This window comes from Mytilus edulis, chromosome 13, assembly GCF_963676685.1.
Source record: "Mytilus edulis chromosome 13, xbMytEdul2.2, whole genome shotgun sequence".
NCBI classification, from domain to species: Eukaryota; Metazoa; Mollusca; class Bivalvia; order Mytilida; family Mytilidae; genus Mytilus; species Mytilus edulis.
Genome location: NC_092356.1, coordinates 17,095,164 through 17,112,148, shown reverse-complemented (window position 1 = coordinate 17,112,148; position 16,985 = coordinate 17,095,164). Strand labels below are relative to the sequence as shown.

At 32.9% G+C, this 16,985-nt stretch overlaps 1 protein-coding gene across 1 annotated transcript; it reads left to right on the top strand.

Moving 5' to 3' along the window:
• Positions 1-8,123: 8,123 nt before the first annotated feature.
• LOC139500132 (uncharacterized) lies at positions 8,124-13,659 on the top strand. The gene is made up of 2 exons (XM_071288870.1): positions 8,124-9,326; positions 13,501-13,659. Exons 1-2 carry the CDS (start codon positions 8,124-8,126, stop codon positions 13,657-13,659), a joined length of 1,362 nt encoding a protein of 453 aa, XP_071144971.1.
• Positions 13,660-16,985: the final 3,326 nt, after the last annotated feature.

Below are 16,985 nucleotides of genomic sequence, written 5' to 3'. Positions count from 1 at the left end.
GAATAAGCATAATTATTTTAAAGATAAATAATGATGAACAAAAACCTTAGAGAATACAGTAATTGAAGCACCCCACATCCATACCCTCATGTGATCAATTACAAATAAAAATGCGATATATGTCGTAATTACATAACATGCGATATGTGTTACTGTGATTGAAATTTCTATATATATAGTGGTGTTTAATTAGTTCCATTACCATTGCATGTTTCATATAATTTTTTATTAGTTACCTCACAGCATCAACTCTAATAGATTGCTAAACGTACTGCTTAAATCTCTTAACTTTGGAAAAATCTACACTTTCTCAGTACATGCGTCCTTTTTAAAATAGTGAGAAAATCAAGCACCAGCGAAGAGTTTGTATCCGTTACGTACATGCTTCGCAATACACCACTTACTATTTGAGATGTGTTACAAAGTCTAGAACGGAAAGGAAATGGACTCTTTTCCGGAGATTGTGGGAGATGCTAAAAAGATCATCAAATGTCGTGACAAATATTCAACGCTATGGCAGCAAGGAGCAATGACTGTTTGGATAGTTACATTGTACAACGGGGAAATTATATGTCTAAAGTGCAACTTTTTGAAAATGAGAAAACCGCCTCTCATGTCAGACACGTGGAAGGCTGATCATCTCAAGTACGTTCATCGTCAGGGTTGTAACTGCCAAACTTTGACCTATTTGGTGATCTACTTTTATAACATAAATTGAAAAAAAGGTATCCATAATAAATTGTCTTCATACGGCAGAATGTTAATGGCATAAATATTAACTTTACGCAAGGAATCATTTGAAAAATACATTTAATAATGAAAGTGACATGTACATGACGTCACAGTGACATTTACATAAAACGACATTTACATAAGTGGCTAGACTATTTCACTCTTATTATTAATCAAATAGTGATAATTTCAAAAGATCAGACACATTAACTATTTATGTATTTATTTCAGGGGATTATCTTGCACTTTTAAAGTATCTGTTATGAAGCCTACTTTTATTGCAGATTTATGCATTTTTTCAAAAAAAGGAAAATTATAGTTTTGTACGTATATTATCTTTGATACTTTAGATAATTAAAAATCCCTAATCATTGTAGATGTTAGTTTTAACATACTTTATTTTATTCGCTCAAAGCAAAAACGACCAGATAAAAGTAATTTAAAAAGTCATCTAGACAAATACAATATATTTAACAATACATATTATATGTGAACATGTAACACAGGGCCGTAACTAGGGTTCGAATTCAGGGGGGGGGGGGGGGGGGGCAGGGGTTTTGGGGCCACCGATTGAGGCCGATTTTCCCCCCTCAGTCATTGGCTAAACATGATCCATTTCCCTTCGATTTCCTTACTTTAAGAAACATCAGCATTGCTTGAACCTGGAAGCAACTCAAACTTATGCAAAAACAAGTTGATGTTGCTGTTCGGGGTGAGCCAAAACTCCGTCGTGAAGGCCGTACTTTGACCCATAATTGTTAACATTGAATACAATGTGACCGTGGATTTTTTTCTCAAATGATATGGTTAAAAATTACCCGTTTTCCTTTGATTTCCTTACTTTAAGAAAGATCAGTTTTGCTGGATCCTTGGAGCAATTTTCATGCAAACAATTATTATTTGTATTTAAAGATATTTTTTTTAGAAACTAGTAAGTTCAAAAAACATATTTTTAGCGAGATAATAGAACGCAAGATAATTTTTTTTATCGAGGATGTTGAATTTCAACATTGTTATAAGCTGAACAGACATGTATATAACTACAATCAGGGACTTTCTATACTAGTCTAGAATATACTTAGTATAGAAAGTCCCTGTTACAACGAATGGGAGTGTTTACCTACTAAGGCATTGACCATAAATTATGTTCTCGTACGATCGGGAGACTTATAAAAACGATCCAACAGCTGATTCAGCCGGTAACGAATTTCCGATATCTTAAAAGATTCACAATACAAAAGGAACTTTCTCTGCTTATTTGAGCCCTCATAGAAATGTGAATAGGTTAGTTTTTATTCAAAATTATCGAAAGCCAAATTTCATATGTGTTCTCGTACGAATACTGACCCCTCAATACTGAATAACAGACGGACGGCCACACGAAAAAAAAGTAACTGAAACGGTTCACTTTCAATCAAAAATCCGAAAAATGACAGACATACCACGTATCATGATAACACTGTTAAAACTGTAAACTCGTGTTGTTTATAATATAAATTCAATTTCTTTGTGTACATATTGTCAATATTGTATTTTATTACTTAAAAAAATTTTGGTGTAGAAAATTCAGGGGAGGCAGTTGCCTCCCCTGCCTCATAGGTAGTTACGGCCCTGTAACACATACAATATAAAGAGTGTAAACAAACACCATGGATATAACTAAACTATTATGAAAAGGACACAAAGGGGATGAAGAAAACACGACAGAAGATGATGATGATAAGCGTATGTTGAAGTTATGACACGAGGAATCTTTTTTGATAAATTAAATCTGTCTCTGTATAATTTTAGAATTGTTTTAACAATTTGCACATTTTAAGCATACTAGCATAGCAACATGCAGGTATCTTTTTTAAAAAAAAAACCGATAGCTGTATGTCCAAAATACAGTCTTTGGGTTGCCGACCTTTAATTCAAATAGAAAGGCCAATCAAAGAAAAATGGCGTATGTCCTCAGTTTCGTATGTTTATGATATGACTGTTATAATTGTCCCCTAACTCCAAGTCAAACTTAAACATAAGTTTGGGGAACTTTTAACTCGTACGGGACTTGAGATATACAAATATAATTAATTTAAATACATAGATCACTTGGCTATTCGGATGTAAAGATATTGAAGTATGAAGAAATAGGGTGTATTTATTCAAACACACTATGTAGGAACCACTTATTAGAATATCAATACACGTAAATATGTCAATTCTGTATATTATAAACATATGAATATTTAATAGTATTCATTTTTATTTTGTATTATTGGTCATTGTATACTGATGCTGATAAATACTTTATTTGTTACGCTTGGTCGATTTAAACTACAACTTAAGCCTCGGTCACACCTTACCGGATAGCTCGAACGGACGCCTAACGGATAACTTTTTTTCAATCCGTTCATGTCCGTAAGACTTCCGTTCTTATCCGTTAGACGTCCGTCCATATCCGGTGTATGTCCGTTAAGCGTACGTTTTATCCGTCGGCGTCCGTTCTGTCCGGTGGAAAATTTTGAGCATGTTCAAAACTTTGAACGGACGTCCAACGGATAAAATGTCCGTTGAACGTCCGTTAGGGGTCCGTTTTGTACGGTACTCGTCCGTTTCGTTTCCGTTTTGTATCCGTTACGTGTCCGTTATACATCCGTTGGAGGTCTGGAAGATAAATTCACCAACGGACTTCTACCGGACGTTGAACGGATAAAACGGATGTTAAACGGATGAGAAACGGACTTCTACCGGACGTATAACGGATAAAACGGATGATGAACGGATCTGAAAAGGAAAAATGCAAATTGAAAATTTCCTGTCAGAAATGCCAATTATTGTTATGTCAGATTTCTTAAGGTTCATGAATTCTTATTATTCATAATCGATCTTAGAGCACGTCTTCACAATCAAGCAGTTCTTATTCAGGCCAGACACTGCCCTTTGGCGGAATTTTGAAGAATAAACCAAAACCAGTAACACAGAAACATTTTGAATATATATGCGATTTACATGTATTATTATTGTCGCCTTTGCTTTTTCCGTATATCTTGTTCATCCGTTTTATCCGGTACGCATCCGTTAGGTGTCCGTTTTATGCGGTACTCGTCCGTTGGATGTACGTTCGACATCCGTTTTGTCCGGTATGTGTCCGTTTCTCGTACGTTGCATATCCGGTGTGTGTCCGTTATGCATCCATTACACGCCCGTTTTATTGAACTATGTCCAGTGCACGATGTTTTGTCGATATTGTCAACATCACAATGTCAACTTTATAGTGTCGTTATTGTGTTTACATTGTATCCTATCAATATGTTCTATACTTTTCTGTTTACATCGTTCACATCGTATACATCGGGATGTTGACAATATCGTGTCGACATCGTGTTTATATTGTATATATATAGAGTCTATAGCTTTCTGTTTACATCGTTCACATCGTATGCATCGCGATGTTGACAATAACGTGTCAACATCGTGTATATATAGAGTCTATACCTTTCTGTTTACATCGTTCACATCGTATACTTCGCGATGTTGACAATATCGTGTCAACATCGTGTTTATATTGTATTTATATATATATAAAGTCTATACCTTTTTGTTTACATCGTTCACATCGTATACATCGCGATGTTGACAATATTGTGTCAACATTGTATTTATATTGTATATATAGAGTCTATACCTTTCTGTTTACATCGTTCACATCGTATGCATCGCGATGTTGACAATATTGTGTTAACATCGTATCTATATTGTATATATAGAGTCTATACCTTTCTGTTTACATCGTTCACATCGTATACATCGCGATGTTGACAATATTGTATCAACATCGTGTTTATATTGTATATATATATATATAAAGTCTATACCTTTCTGTTTACATCGTTCACATCGTATACATCGCGATGTTGACAATGTTGTGTCAACATCGTTTATATATAGAGTCTATACCTTCCTGTTTACATCGTTCACATCGTATACATCGCGATGTTGACAATATCGTGTCAACATCGTGTTTATATTGTATTTATATATATAAAGTCTATACCTTTCTGTTTACATCGTTCACATCGTATACATCGCGATGTTGACAATATTACGTCAACATCGTGTTTATATTGTATATATAGTGTCTACACTTTTCTGTTTACATCGTTCACATCGTATACATCGTAATGTTAACAATATAGTGTCAACATCTTGTTGTTGTTGTATATACATTTTTTTTCGTTCTTTTTTTTTAAATAAGTTAACATGGTTAAGCAGTTAGTTATATAGTTAAAATTGTTTTCCATTTTTCATGTTGGCGTCTTTTATTGTTAACTATGCCATATAAACTTTGCTCAATGTTAAAGGCCATACGGTTATCTATAGATGTGCCAGTTAGTATGTATTTACTGGAAATTTTACTTATTTGCAATCATACCACTTCATTTTTTATAAATACCTTTCTGTTTAAATTGTTCACATAACAATGCTAACAATATTGTGTCAAAATCGTGTTTATATTTTATATTGAGTCTATGGTACGTATATAAACGTTAAACTAACTGCATTTGTTTGCACCTGTCCTTAGTCAGGAATCTGTCGTTCAGTAGTTGTCGTTTGTTGAATTGTTCATACGTGTTTCTGGTTTCAGGTTTTTTTTACATTAGACCTTTATTTTTCCTGTTCAAATAGTTTTACACTAGTGTTTTTTTTTGTGCCTTTCATAGCTTGCTACTCGATAAAAACCTATAGGGGTATACTTATAAAAGATGTAACTTAAATAAAAAGTTGTCTCATTTGAACTTATACCGCATCTTCTTATATGTATACATCGCTATGTTAACGATGTCAACGATGTAAACAATATATAAGAGTTCAAACAATGTTAACAAAGTTGACTAGATATCGGTTTAATATTGTGTACATCGCGATGTTAACGATGTCAACGATGTAAACAATATATAAGAGTTTAAACAATGTCAACGATGTTCACACGACATCGTTTTAACCTTGTAAACATCACGATGTTAACGATGTCAACGATGTTAACGATGTCAACGATGTAAACAATATATAAAAGTTCAAACAATGTCAACAATGTTGACACGACATCGTGTTTACATTGTATACATCGCAATGTTAACGATGTCAACGATGTAAACAATATATAAGGGATCAAACAATGTAAACGATGTTGACACGACATCGTGTTAACATTGTAAACATCGCGATGTTAACGATGTCAACGATGTAAACAATATATAAGAGTTCAAACAATGTCAACGTTGTTGACACGACATCATGTTTACATTGTATACATCGCAATGTTAACGATGTCAACGATGTAAACGATATATAAGGGTTCAAACAATGTAAACAATGTTAACACAACATCGTTTTAACATTGTATACATCGCGATGTCAACGATGTTTACATTATATAAGGGTTCAAACAATGTAAACAATGTTGACACTATATCGTGTTAACATTGTAGATATCGCGATGTCGACATTATTGAATGAACATCCTTCACTGGACATGAATGGTTTTATTCGATCAGTACATCAACGGACTCCCAACGGATAACAATTTTGTCAACGGACAACTTTTATTTTCATCCGTTAGGCGTCCGTTCGTGCTATCCGGCAAGGTGTGACCGAGGCTTTAACAAATGAAAGTCTGACGTAGAATTATTTTAATCTATACAAAAAGAGAAACGCAGACAGAATTTATTCCAGCTGTATATTTAATTATTGGATTTGTTAAAGTGTTAAAGACATAACATAAGACATAAAGCTTTATTTTAATTCGACATATATTAGACAATTGTAAACATAAGCTCTCCAGAGCTTTTAAAACTAACAAAACAAAAGCATATTGAACAAAACTATAGTGTTATCCAATGGGTGTTTTCATATTAATCCTCAAGTATATTCAGACTGTATTTGATCAATGTTAGCCATTCAATTGAGCATTTAGAAACAATTTTAAATTAAGGAATGTATCCCCTCTTGTATAGCTCTGATTCTTTGTGATGGTTTGGCTCTACGTTTGTCTGTTTTATGTCAGCTCTTTTGTATGATCTTTTGTACTTTTAAATATTTTAAGTCTCGAGTCTCACTAAGGAGATAATAATTGTCAATATGTACACCTGATGTAATAAAAACATATCGTTTATGTTATTGATAATGTTACATTCTATTGCGCAGAACAGTTAACGGTGTTTTTTTTTTAGTTGTTCACCCACGATATGCTATTTACTAACTATATTTGTAAGGAAAATAAAATAAATTCATACTTGAACTAGACTAGCCATCTTTTAAACTTGTGGTAAATACTTAAATATAAATGCAAAAGCACTTTAACATATTAACAGTACTTCGTTGTCTACGTTCCTGCTAAAAGAACTGAGAGAACCCCTTAATCTGCGGATGGCATACAGGATAATGAACCAGCTAAGTTTTAAAAGTAGTTGCCGTTTGTTGATGTGGTTTATAAGTGTTTTTCATTTCTCGTTTTTTATATAGATTAGACCGTTTGTTTTTACCGTTTAAATTGGTTTTAAACTAGTCAGTCCTTTTTTGGGCCCTTTATAGCTTGGTGTTTGGTGTGAGCCAAGGCTCCGAGTTCTTAGACCTATAAAGGTTTACCTGTACAAATTGTGATGTGGATGGAAGTTGTCTCATTGGCACTCATACCACATCTTCTTATATCTATTATATTTGTGTTCCTACAAATTTATAGATAAAACATGGCTTCCTACAATGTATGTCTGGTTTCCTGGGCTTCTTATGGATCTTGTATAACAGAAGAAATTCTAATAAAACGATTAACAATATAAAAAAAGAGTTAAAAATGGTTTACTTTTACAAATTGTGACTTGGATGGAGAGTTGTCTCGTTAGTACTCATACCACATCTTCTTATATCTATACATATATATAGATTGCCTAACAATGTAATTTTAACACACTATTTAGTATGTAAATATAAGAATGTTTAAAATATTTACAAAATGATGAAAATAAACGCAATATTTCGCTAGACCAACTAGCTTTATCAAGCGTGCATCTATCCAGGTGAAATCGGATGTAGATGATAAGAAACTTTTGCAGCTCAACGTCTGTGTTGCACTGAACTGCCTTCAAAATAAGAAAATTTTGCAGCTCAATGTATATGACCTCTTGCATTTAGCTGCTTTGAAAATAAGAAAATTTTGCAGCTCAATGTACATGTTGCACTTGGATTTAGCTACCTTAAAAATACATAATTGGTAGTTGAAGTTAGCAACGTCCATTGGCCAATATTACGGGATAAAAAGGACAATTGAACAAATTGAACTATCAAAACATAAAGAAAAACAAAGGAATAAATTTCAAAGAGATAAAATTCATACTGTCCATTTAAATCAGCATATGAATGATATTAATATAACAAACCATAAGATCCCTAGAAAAAGAAAATTTAAAAGACGGAAACAAAAAACTGAAAGCATTGTTGTAAATTTGTCATCTAAAGAACTTACACGTGCTGAGGAATCTCTTTTAAGTAAAGGTTTAAACTTCTGTCCTATCCCATCAACTGTAAATAACTTTCAGCTAGACGAAGACCTAGACCAATTCGCTAGACGTTTACGCTTGAAAGATTTTTTCTACAATAGGGGCAAGAAAAACCTTGAAGAAGCCGGATTAACAGATTCAGATACTGACACCAATGAAGAAGTCACGCCCATCCCAAAATTTAGGAAAAAAAGTTCATGGAAACCACCAAAGAGCAAAAATGATAACTTGGAGTCATTTATTAACTACGTGAGGTCTGATATAAAGTCCTGTATAACAAATACAAGAAATTATAATTTATCCAAGTCAGAAAGTATAGCTTTGAAAGCGTTAAAAGATCAAGAGGATATTGTAATAAAACCTGCCGACAAAGGGGGCGCTGTGGTTGTCATGGATAAAACAGATTATATAGCAGAGGGGAATCGACAACTTTCTAACTCCATTTTTTATAAACAATTAACCACAGATCCAACGCTTAATACTATTCGAAGGATCAACACCATCCTTCAAGAGATGTTCGACAATAAGCATATAGACAATGACACCTTTGATTATCTCCGACCTCTTGAGAACGAAGCAAAGGCCGGACGATTCTATATGTTGCCTAAAATACATAAAACGGGCAATCCAGGTCGACCAATTGTGTCAGCGAATAGTCATCCAACTGAAAAGATATCAGAATTTGTAGACCATCATCTAAGACCTCATGTGAAAGAACTACCATCATTCATTCAAGATACAACTGATTATCTCAAGAAAATGGAAAGCCTCAATCCTTTACCAATCAATACTATACTTGCATCCATGGACGTGTCTTCTTTATATACCAACATTCCACAAGACGAAGGAATAGCAGCCTGTGAAGAGGCATGGAACACTCGTAGTGAAAAAAATCCTCCTACTGAGTGCCTTGTTACACTTCTGAAACTAGTACTGGAGAATAACAACTTCTCTTTCAATGAAAAACACTATCTCCAGATAGACGGTACTAGTATGGGCACAAAAATGGCCCCGTCATATGCCAACATATTTATGGGCCAACTTGAAAAACGCCTCTTGGCTAGTGCTCCATATCAGCCCTTATCATGGTTCCGATTCATTGACGATATTGATTTCAAATGGACAGATTCACAAGAACATCTTAATGAATTTCTAGAACACTGCAACTCTTTCCACCATTCAATAAAATTTACATATGAATCATCTATGGAGAAAATAAACTTCCTCGATACTACGAGTTACATCAAGAACGGAACCATTATAACGGACCTTCATACCAAACAAACGGACAAACATCAATTCCTTTCTCCTAAAAGTTGCCATCCTAAACACTGCTCCCGTGGTATCCCATTCAGCCAGGCATTGCGAATCAAGAGAATATGCTCTACTGAAAATACGAAAAATGCTAGACTTGGACAACTTCGTAAACATCTAGTTGTTCGAGGATACAATAACAACATTATTGATAGCGCTTTCGAAAGAGCAAACAAAACTAGTCGCCAAGAACTTCTTGAGTACAAAGATAAGAATAAAGCAGTTAACAGAACACCCCTTGTACTCACTTACCATCCTGATTTTAAAAATGTGTCATCCATTGTTCAGAAGCATTGGAAAATTATAGAAAATGATTTAAATCTAAAAAAAGTATTTTCTTCACCACCAGTCATGGCCTTCAGAAGACCTAAAAACATCCGTGACAAATTAGTGACATCTGTATTAACCAAGCAGCCTAATCCATCGCCCGGTTGCTACAAACAATGTGGTCGAAGGAATTGTTTGTGTTGTAAAGCTGCCAATACAAGCAGTTCTTTCATCAGCTCCGTTACTAAACAAAATTATACCATCTACTCTAATTCCAACTGTAAAACGGATAACTCAATTTATATATTAACATGTGACACTTGTGGCATTCAGTATGTGGGAGAAACAATGGACAAATTTAATATTCGGCTCAATAACCATCGTTCATCGTACAAAACCAACAAAAACTGTCCTCTCACAAGACATCTTCGTTCAACGAAACATCCTTTTGATAATGTCACTTTCCAAATTATAGAAGTCAACACCGAATGGGACACCACGGCGAGAAGGAGAAGAGAAAACTTTTGGATCCACCAACTCCACACTTTAGAACCTGATGGTCTTAACGAAAAAGACGAAAAAAGATACAGGAAAGATAAAGAATAATTTAAAACAAAGCATCGTCCTTTTTATCCCGTAATATTGGCCAATGGACGTTGCTAACTTCAACTACCAATTATGTATTTTTAAGGTAGCTAAATCCAAGTGCAACATGTACATTGAGCTGCAAAATTTTCTTATTTTCAAAGCAGCTAAATGCAAGAGGTCATATACATTGAGCTGCAAAATTTTCTTATTTTGAAGGCAGTTCAGTGCAACACAGACGTTGAGCTGCAAAAGTTTCTTATCATCTACATCCGATTTCACCTGGATAGATGCACGCTTGATAAAGCTAGTTGGTCTAGCGAAATATTGCGTTTATTTTCATCATTTTGTAAATATTTTAAACATTCTTATATTTACATACTAAATAGTGTGTTAAAATTACATTGTTAGGCAATCTATAATTTTATTTGTGTAATTGAATTAATCTCTGTACTGATTAATCCACACTCCCATAGATTTGTATGTCATGTGCTGCTATTTATAGGCACTTATACATATATATATATGTATGTATATATTTGGCAATAAGAACATTAAAAAAAACCCATCAGATTCGATTAAGGATGGTTAAGGCAACTGAGTACACCGTTTATTGGTAACCTACATTCCCTTATGGTTTTCCTTATACAATCATTTCCATAACACTCCTAACCTTCTCTTATATTAATAATAACATTAAATATTATGACTGAAAACTTATAACAGTCAATACATACAAATTCAATTTTCTAACTGGTTCCCCATTTGCCAAAGCCATTCTAATTTAATTGAAAGAAGTATCATTTATACAGCTTCGAGTTAGGAAACATATTCTTTGGTTCGCACTTGAGATTTCTAATTAGTTCCAAACAAATTAATTGATTAATGTGGAGTAGAGATGCTGCTTCCAATTATCACTTCAAACATAATATGCAATGCTATAATAGTAAAGTCAATGTATACTTTAATATCGCCCTCAGAATCTCTATAATAATTCATTCATTACTTTTAAGGTAGCTCTCTGTACTCGATGTCATAACTTAAGGAGTTGCACGTATTTTTTTTCCTTTAAATTGTTTTACATTTGTCATGTATGGGATTTTTATAACAGTTTATTTCACATGCGTTATGGGTTTTGCTCATTGTTGAAAGCCGTAAGGAGGATGTCCTATAGTTGTTAACTTCTGTCTTTTGGTTTCTGGTGGAGTTTTAGCATTGGCAATAATACCCTATCTTCTTATTTTTATAATGAGAAAACAAAAAACTAAATTATACCGTTGTTACTACTATCGTGGCAAAAGAACAGGAACTGAATTTACACAACCAATGACAAAATTATATAAAAACCAAAGATTGAGCTGCGAAAAATCCCCTGAAAAAAGACATAATGCTCCCCTTTAGTATCATTTCCGAAAGAAAAGCTCGCAGTAAAATATGGTATTTTTTAACTAGACTAGAACTAAATCCGGTGCTTTTTAATAAATATAGAGACACAATTGTGACTATTTCATCTATGTCAAAGATATTCTGTTATAATTAGAAAACCCTGATCTTTCTATATGCCTTCGCTTTGATACAGTAATCACATGTTCGTAAATATGTCTATATGAAACGGTTGTAATAATATTACTTGTAAAGACCAGGTAGAATAAGAGTAACATTGACGGAAGCCGAGGGGTAGTGTTGGGGGGATTAATTCAGAGTTCACTTCGCAAGTAACATTGTTAAGAAGGATGTGAAAGAAATTAATAACTAAAGGTAATTGGAGTCTGTAAATTTCTTTTATTTGCATATGTATTTTTTAACTAAATAAATTACTAGTCAATTCTACAACATTTATATTCAAAAGATTTATATACAAAAGCAGAAAAATTAAAAAGTTACTGAGTACATATAGAAAATGGCGGTTATTAAGATAAATATTGTTTTTATGTTTTTTTAATTATCTTTGAATACCATTTTTAATCGATTTGTAAGTTTTAACACGGATATTTATACTTTTTAAATTTTGCGTAACTGCCATCAGTTATAGTGAATTTAAGTGACCACTTTACTACATATTTTATTTTGGTTTTTTGTTTTCATTTATTAAATTTCACATATTAACCTGTTCTTAGTTTTCTGTTGTCATAAACCAATGTTGCCCTAGAGGTTTTCAAGAGATTAAGACATTACATTTTGCAGACAGAAATAAAGTCGATTTTATAGTTTTAACATCAAGTCGTATTTGTTTTTAAGACTTTCACAATAAAAAAGATGAAGTTTTTATGATTAAAACGTGAAATTATATGTTCCCGATAATAAATTTGAAATGCTCTCGATATCGTTGTTGTAAACACAACGACCCCATATGTTTCTACAAAACATGCAGCTGTACCATCCTTTTTATAGTTTTCATCTACTGTAGATGTTTTGTTCCAACATCACGAATTGGTGTCATCATTGTTATTGCAAAGAATCAAAACATGATCTACTAAATCTTGCAGCTAACTGTCATGTCTCGAATTCTTAATTTTGTCGTAATTTCGTCTAACTCTTACATTATACATGTATCTTCAAAACTTTCATTAAATCATCATCATTATATAGATATGAGAAGATGTGGTATTATTGCCAATGAGACAACTCTCCATCCAAGTCACTACTTGTAAAAGTAAATCATTATAGGTCAAAGTACGGCTTTCAACTCGAGCCGTGCAAGCTATTAAGTATTATAAAAGTGACTAGTGTAGAAACATTCATTCACAAGCAGGAAAACCAACGGTCTAATCTATACAAAAAAAAACGTGAAACGAAAATCACTTATGAACAAACTAAACAAACGATAACCACTGCACATCTGGTTTAGTTTGATATGCTGTATAATTCATATCAAACTCTTCTTATTTCGTCCCAACAGCTTTGTTGTCATTGAACGAGCACCAAAAGAAGGCCACTAGCACATTGTAAATGTAACATGACTAGTTGAAGGAAGAATAAACCTGCGAAAAAAGAATAAAAGCTGTGCACATACTTAACGCTACTTAACAGGTTTAGTGAAAACAAATCATAAAATTATTTCATTTAGGCGGGAAATGATTATGCTTTAATGGGGACTAGTAACATTGTAGACACGACAGTAAATTATAAATACTATTCTAAATGGGTACTACTTCATCAGGGAGGCCAGTTGAGTCCAAGTCTAATATTTAGTCCAAGGCAAGGTACACAGATATTGGTCAAGTAGAGAAAATTTATCTAGATTCTTTTCTATTTTGTTTCGTGAGCGAGAGGACGCAAATTTTGTTATAGTTACATGTTAAATAAGTAAAACATTTTCTTTCTAATTTTATGAATATATAAATATGAAAACTCATTTCCTGGATCTTGTGCTACGATGTTTTTAATTTCATAAATTTAATCTGCTTTTTTAGATTTCAGTTCATTACAAATACATTAGTGGTACAAATTGCATCCTCCCTCTCATTCAAGATTTTAATGAAATGAACACTAAAAATCCTCTTTCCTTAACTCGTGTTATTGATGTATTTATCAAATGCATTTACTTTTGTAATTAATCACTGACTTATATATCGGCGTTAGATCAGAAACCTTAAGTATGACCTTATTACATATGTTACATTTTTCAAACTTCAAATAATGCACTTCACATATTTATTTAATATCAGCAAAGAGATGCAACATGTGAGGGATTAGATACGGCTCAACTATATTCATCAAAAACACCTTCAAAAGCAAGTGATTTCTTTCAAAAGAATATAAAAGATTTGATATGCATCGGCTCTTATATAATGATTAAACAAATGGCCAGTTAATTGGTGATAGGATAAATTGATACAATGCGTTGATCATTCATGCAGATATTCTATTTCAATGTTTTCAATCAAGAAGTGCTGCTTTTGATTTATAAATATCAATTATAGGATAATTATGTCTATTTGTATGCATCTTTACTTTAATTCAATTTAGATTTTGGATCTTTGTAGCATTATCAAGTGTGGGGGTGCATAATAGAATTATATTTTGTTTGTTTATTTTGCATACCAGTATATCTAAAACTTCCCGCTACCTTAAATTCGGGTTATAACTTTAAACTCTACATGTATGTGTGCATTCTCTCTAAAATTTGTTCACAACTCAGCTTATAGCTTGTCGCATTCTATGGACAGTATTTTTAATATGTTTAGAACCACAGAGTTTTGGCATAGATTTCATTTGGTTTTGTGTCGTATGTTCACTGCTGTTTCTTTGATATTTACCCCATACATTCATTTACCATTATTCTTCATATGTAGTGTTTATCCCAGGGATATGAATTCTATCTTGTTTTATATTGTTCTATGTAAAAGAGGGACGAAAGATATCAGAGGGACAGTCAAACCCATAAATCGAAAATAAACTGACAACGCCATGGCTAAAAATGGAAAAGACAAACAGACAAACAATAGCACACATGACACAACATAGACAACTAAAGAATAAACAAAACGAACCCTACCAAAAACTGGGGGTTGTCTCAGGTGCTCCGGAAGGGTAAGAAGATCCTGCTCCACATGTGGCACCTATCGTGTTATTTATGTGATAACAAATCTGGTAAATAGTCTAATTCGGTAGGTCACATTCATTAAATGATAGGGGATTCCGACCTAAGGAACATATCCGATATCATTTTTGAAACCGTTATTCCATAACGGTCAACCAACTCGTGATGGCGTCCGTAAAATTAGGAAGTGATGATTTCAACTTCACCATTTTTAACTCTTGATTGAATAGCTTCTTTATGAGAAACAACCCTCTGTCAAGAAAAACATGATAGGAAATGCAAGCACGTGAATATCGTATCAATTGGTGTTTTTTTTATAGGTCGCTTCAATTATTCAAAATGTATTCATGTTAACGATAAAGAAACACTAAGATACTTTACTCACAGTACCCATAATGGAGCTTAATTATCGTTAAATGTATACAAAAATTCGATTGAGTCTCAAAAATATTCAGAATGTCAGACCACTTCATCAACTTTCAGCACCGTATTTCGTACTCCTCCGTAATATGATATTTAACCTTTATGTGTTTAAAGTTTAAATCATTAAATGTCTTAATTGTAACAATTGTTTGCACATGCTCAATTTAAAGTTTCATTTTAACATCCTTTAAGATTAGAATGCTGTCAATTTAAGATCATTTTGAAAATAATTAACAACGATAAAAAATAAAAATAAAAACCTTTAGTTTAACCCCCATTACATATAAAGGAGGTGTTGCGAAACTTTGTGTCAGTAGTATATCTGCTGCTTAATAGTATGCAACTATTCATATCTTGTATGCCTATTTAAAAAAAAAATTTGTGGTAGAAATATTACAAGAACCAATAAAGCATGTTAATGCTTTCAGTGATTGTAAACTCTAAGTATGTTTATGATGTATATTTTCATGACTCATAACAATGTTTTTAAAATTTACGATAAACGAAGATATCAATTAGAACACACACGTACCGTATAAATCTCATTGCTGCATTCTTTTGTGCTATATGTGAATGACAGCTACATAAAGCGCACGTTTTTTAATCTCTGTCTACCACGAAACAATCTTCCGAATTGATTGATATACTACCAAAGTCAATTACAGAAAAGAAAGAAAAAAGGTTAACTTGATTATTTCGAAAATATATTTCCAATGCGATGCATACGATTTGCTTGTCAAGTAAAGACAAATACATAAACCTTGGTTTTTCAATTAAAACCCACATCGAAAGACAACGATAACTGACAATTCATTGGAAGGAATAATGTAAATGAGACATAACTGCTATTCAGTTAAATGTCAGTTCATAAAAAAGCACATCATCTGGGCTATTTTATTTATCTATATGTACTAACGAGTGTCAGAAAGGGAGGAGGCAAAAGTACAACAGCATGTGAATGAGATGTAACTTTATGATGAACGAAAAATTACTTGCAACATGCATAATAGTACAATCACAATAAAACCGAACTCAGAGGAAAATTCAAAACGGAAAGTCCCTAACCAAATGGCAAAATAAAACGCTTAAACACATCAAACGAATGGATAACAACTCTAGTATACATTTAACATATTTCGCCGACACAATTAAAAAAATATCCTTTGAAAAAAAACATAATTTTTGTATGTGAATACATGTGATCTTTTAAAATGCACAATCTTCCGTCAGGGATGGTTTTTGACGGAAGCTAAAGTTGTTTTATTATAATTTAAATACACTATCCTAAAGTTAACATTGTTTTTTTGGTTTTTTTTTATCTTTTACACGTATTCGTTGATAGCTTTGTACTGATTGATACAAATATATCTTGAACGTATAAAACAAACATTGTTTTCCGACATTCAAATACCGCAGACAACTTTTATTCGAATAAAATCATATTCTGATGTCAAAAAGAATATATCTCGATTGCCTTTGACATTTCAACAAAATAACAAGATAATAATACATGTTCTCTGTTGAATGAAAAACGAGCTGAAGTAATGCCGAAAGTCTGAAAATATGGTATTGTTTTTGTTTTTTTA

What these genes read in the sequence shown, in the direction of transcription:
- LOC139500132 (XM_071288870.1), top strand. Translation starts at nt 8,124, where the DNA reads ATGAATGATATTAATATAACAAACCATAAGATCCCTAGAAAAAGAAAA. An exon ending in AACTTGAAAAACGCCTCTTG is followed by an intron (nt 9,327 to 13,500) that starts GCTAGTGCTCCA and finishes TATTTCATTTAG; the next exon opens with GCGGGAAATGATTATGCTTT.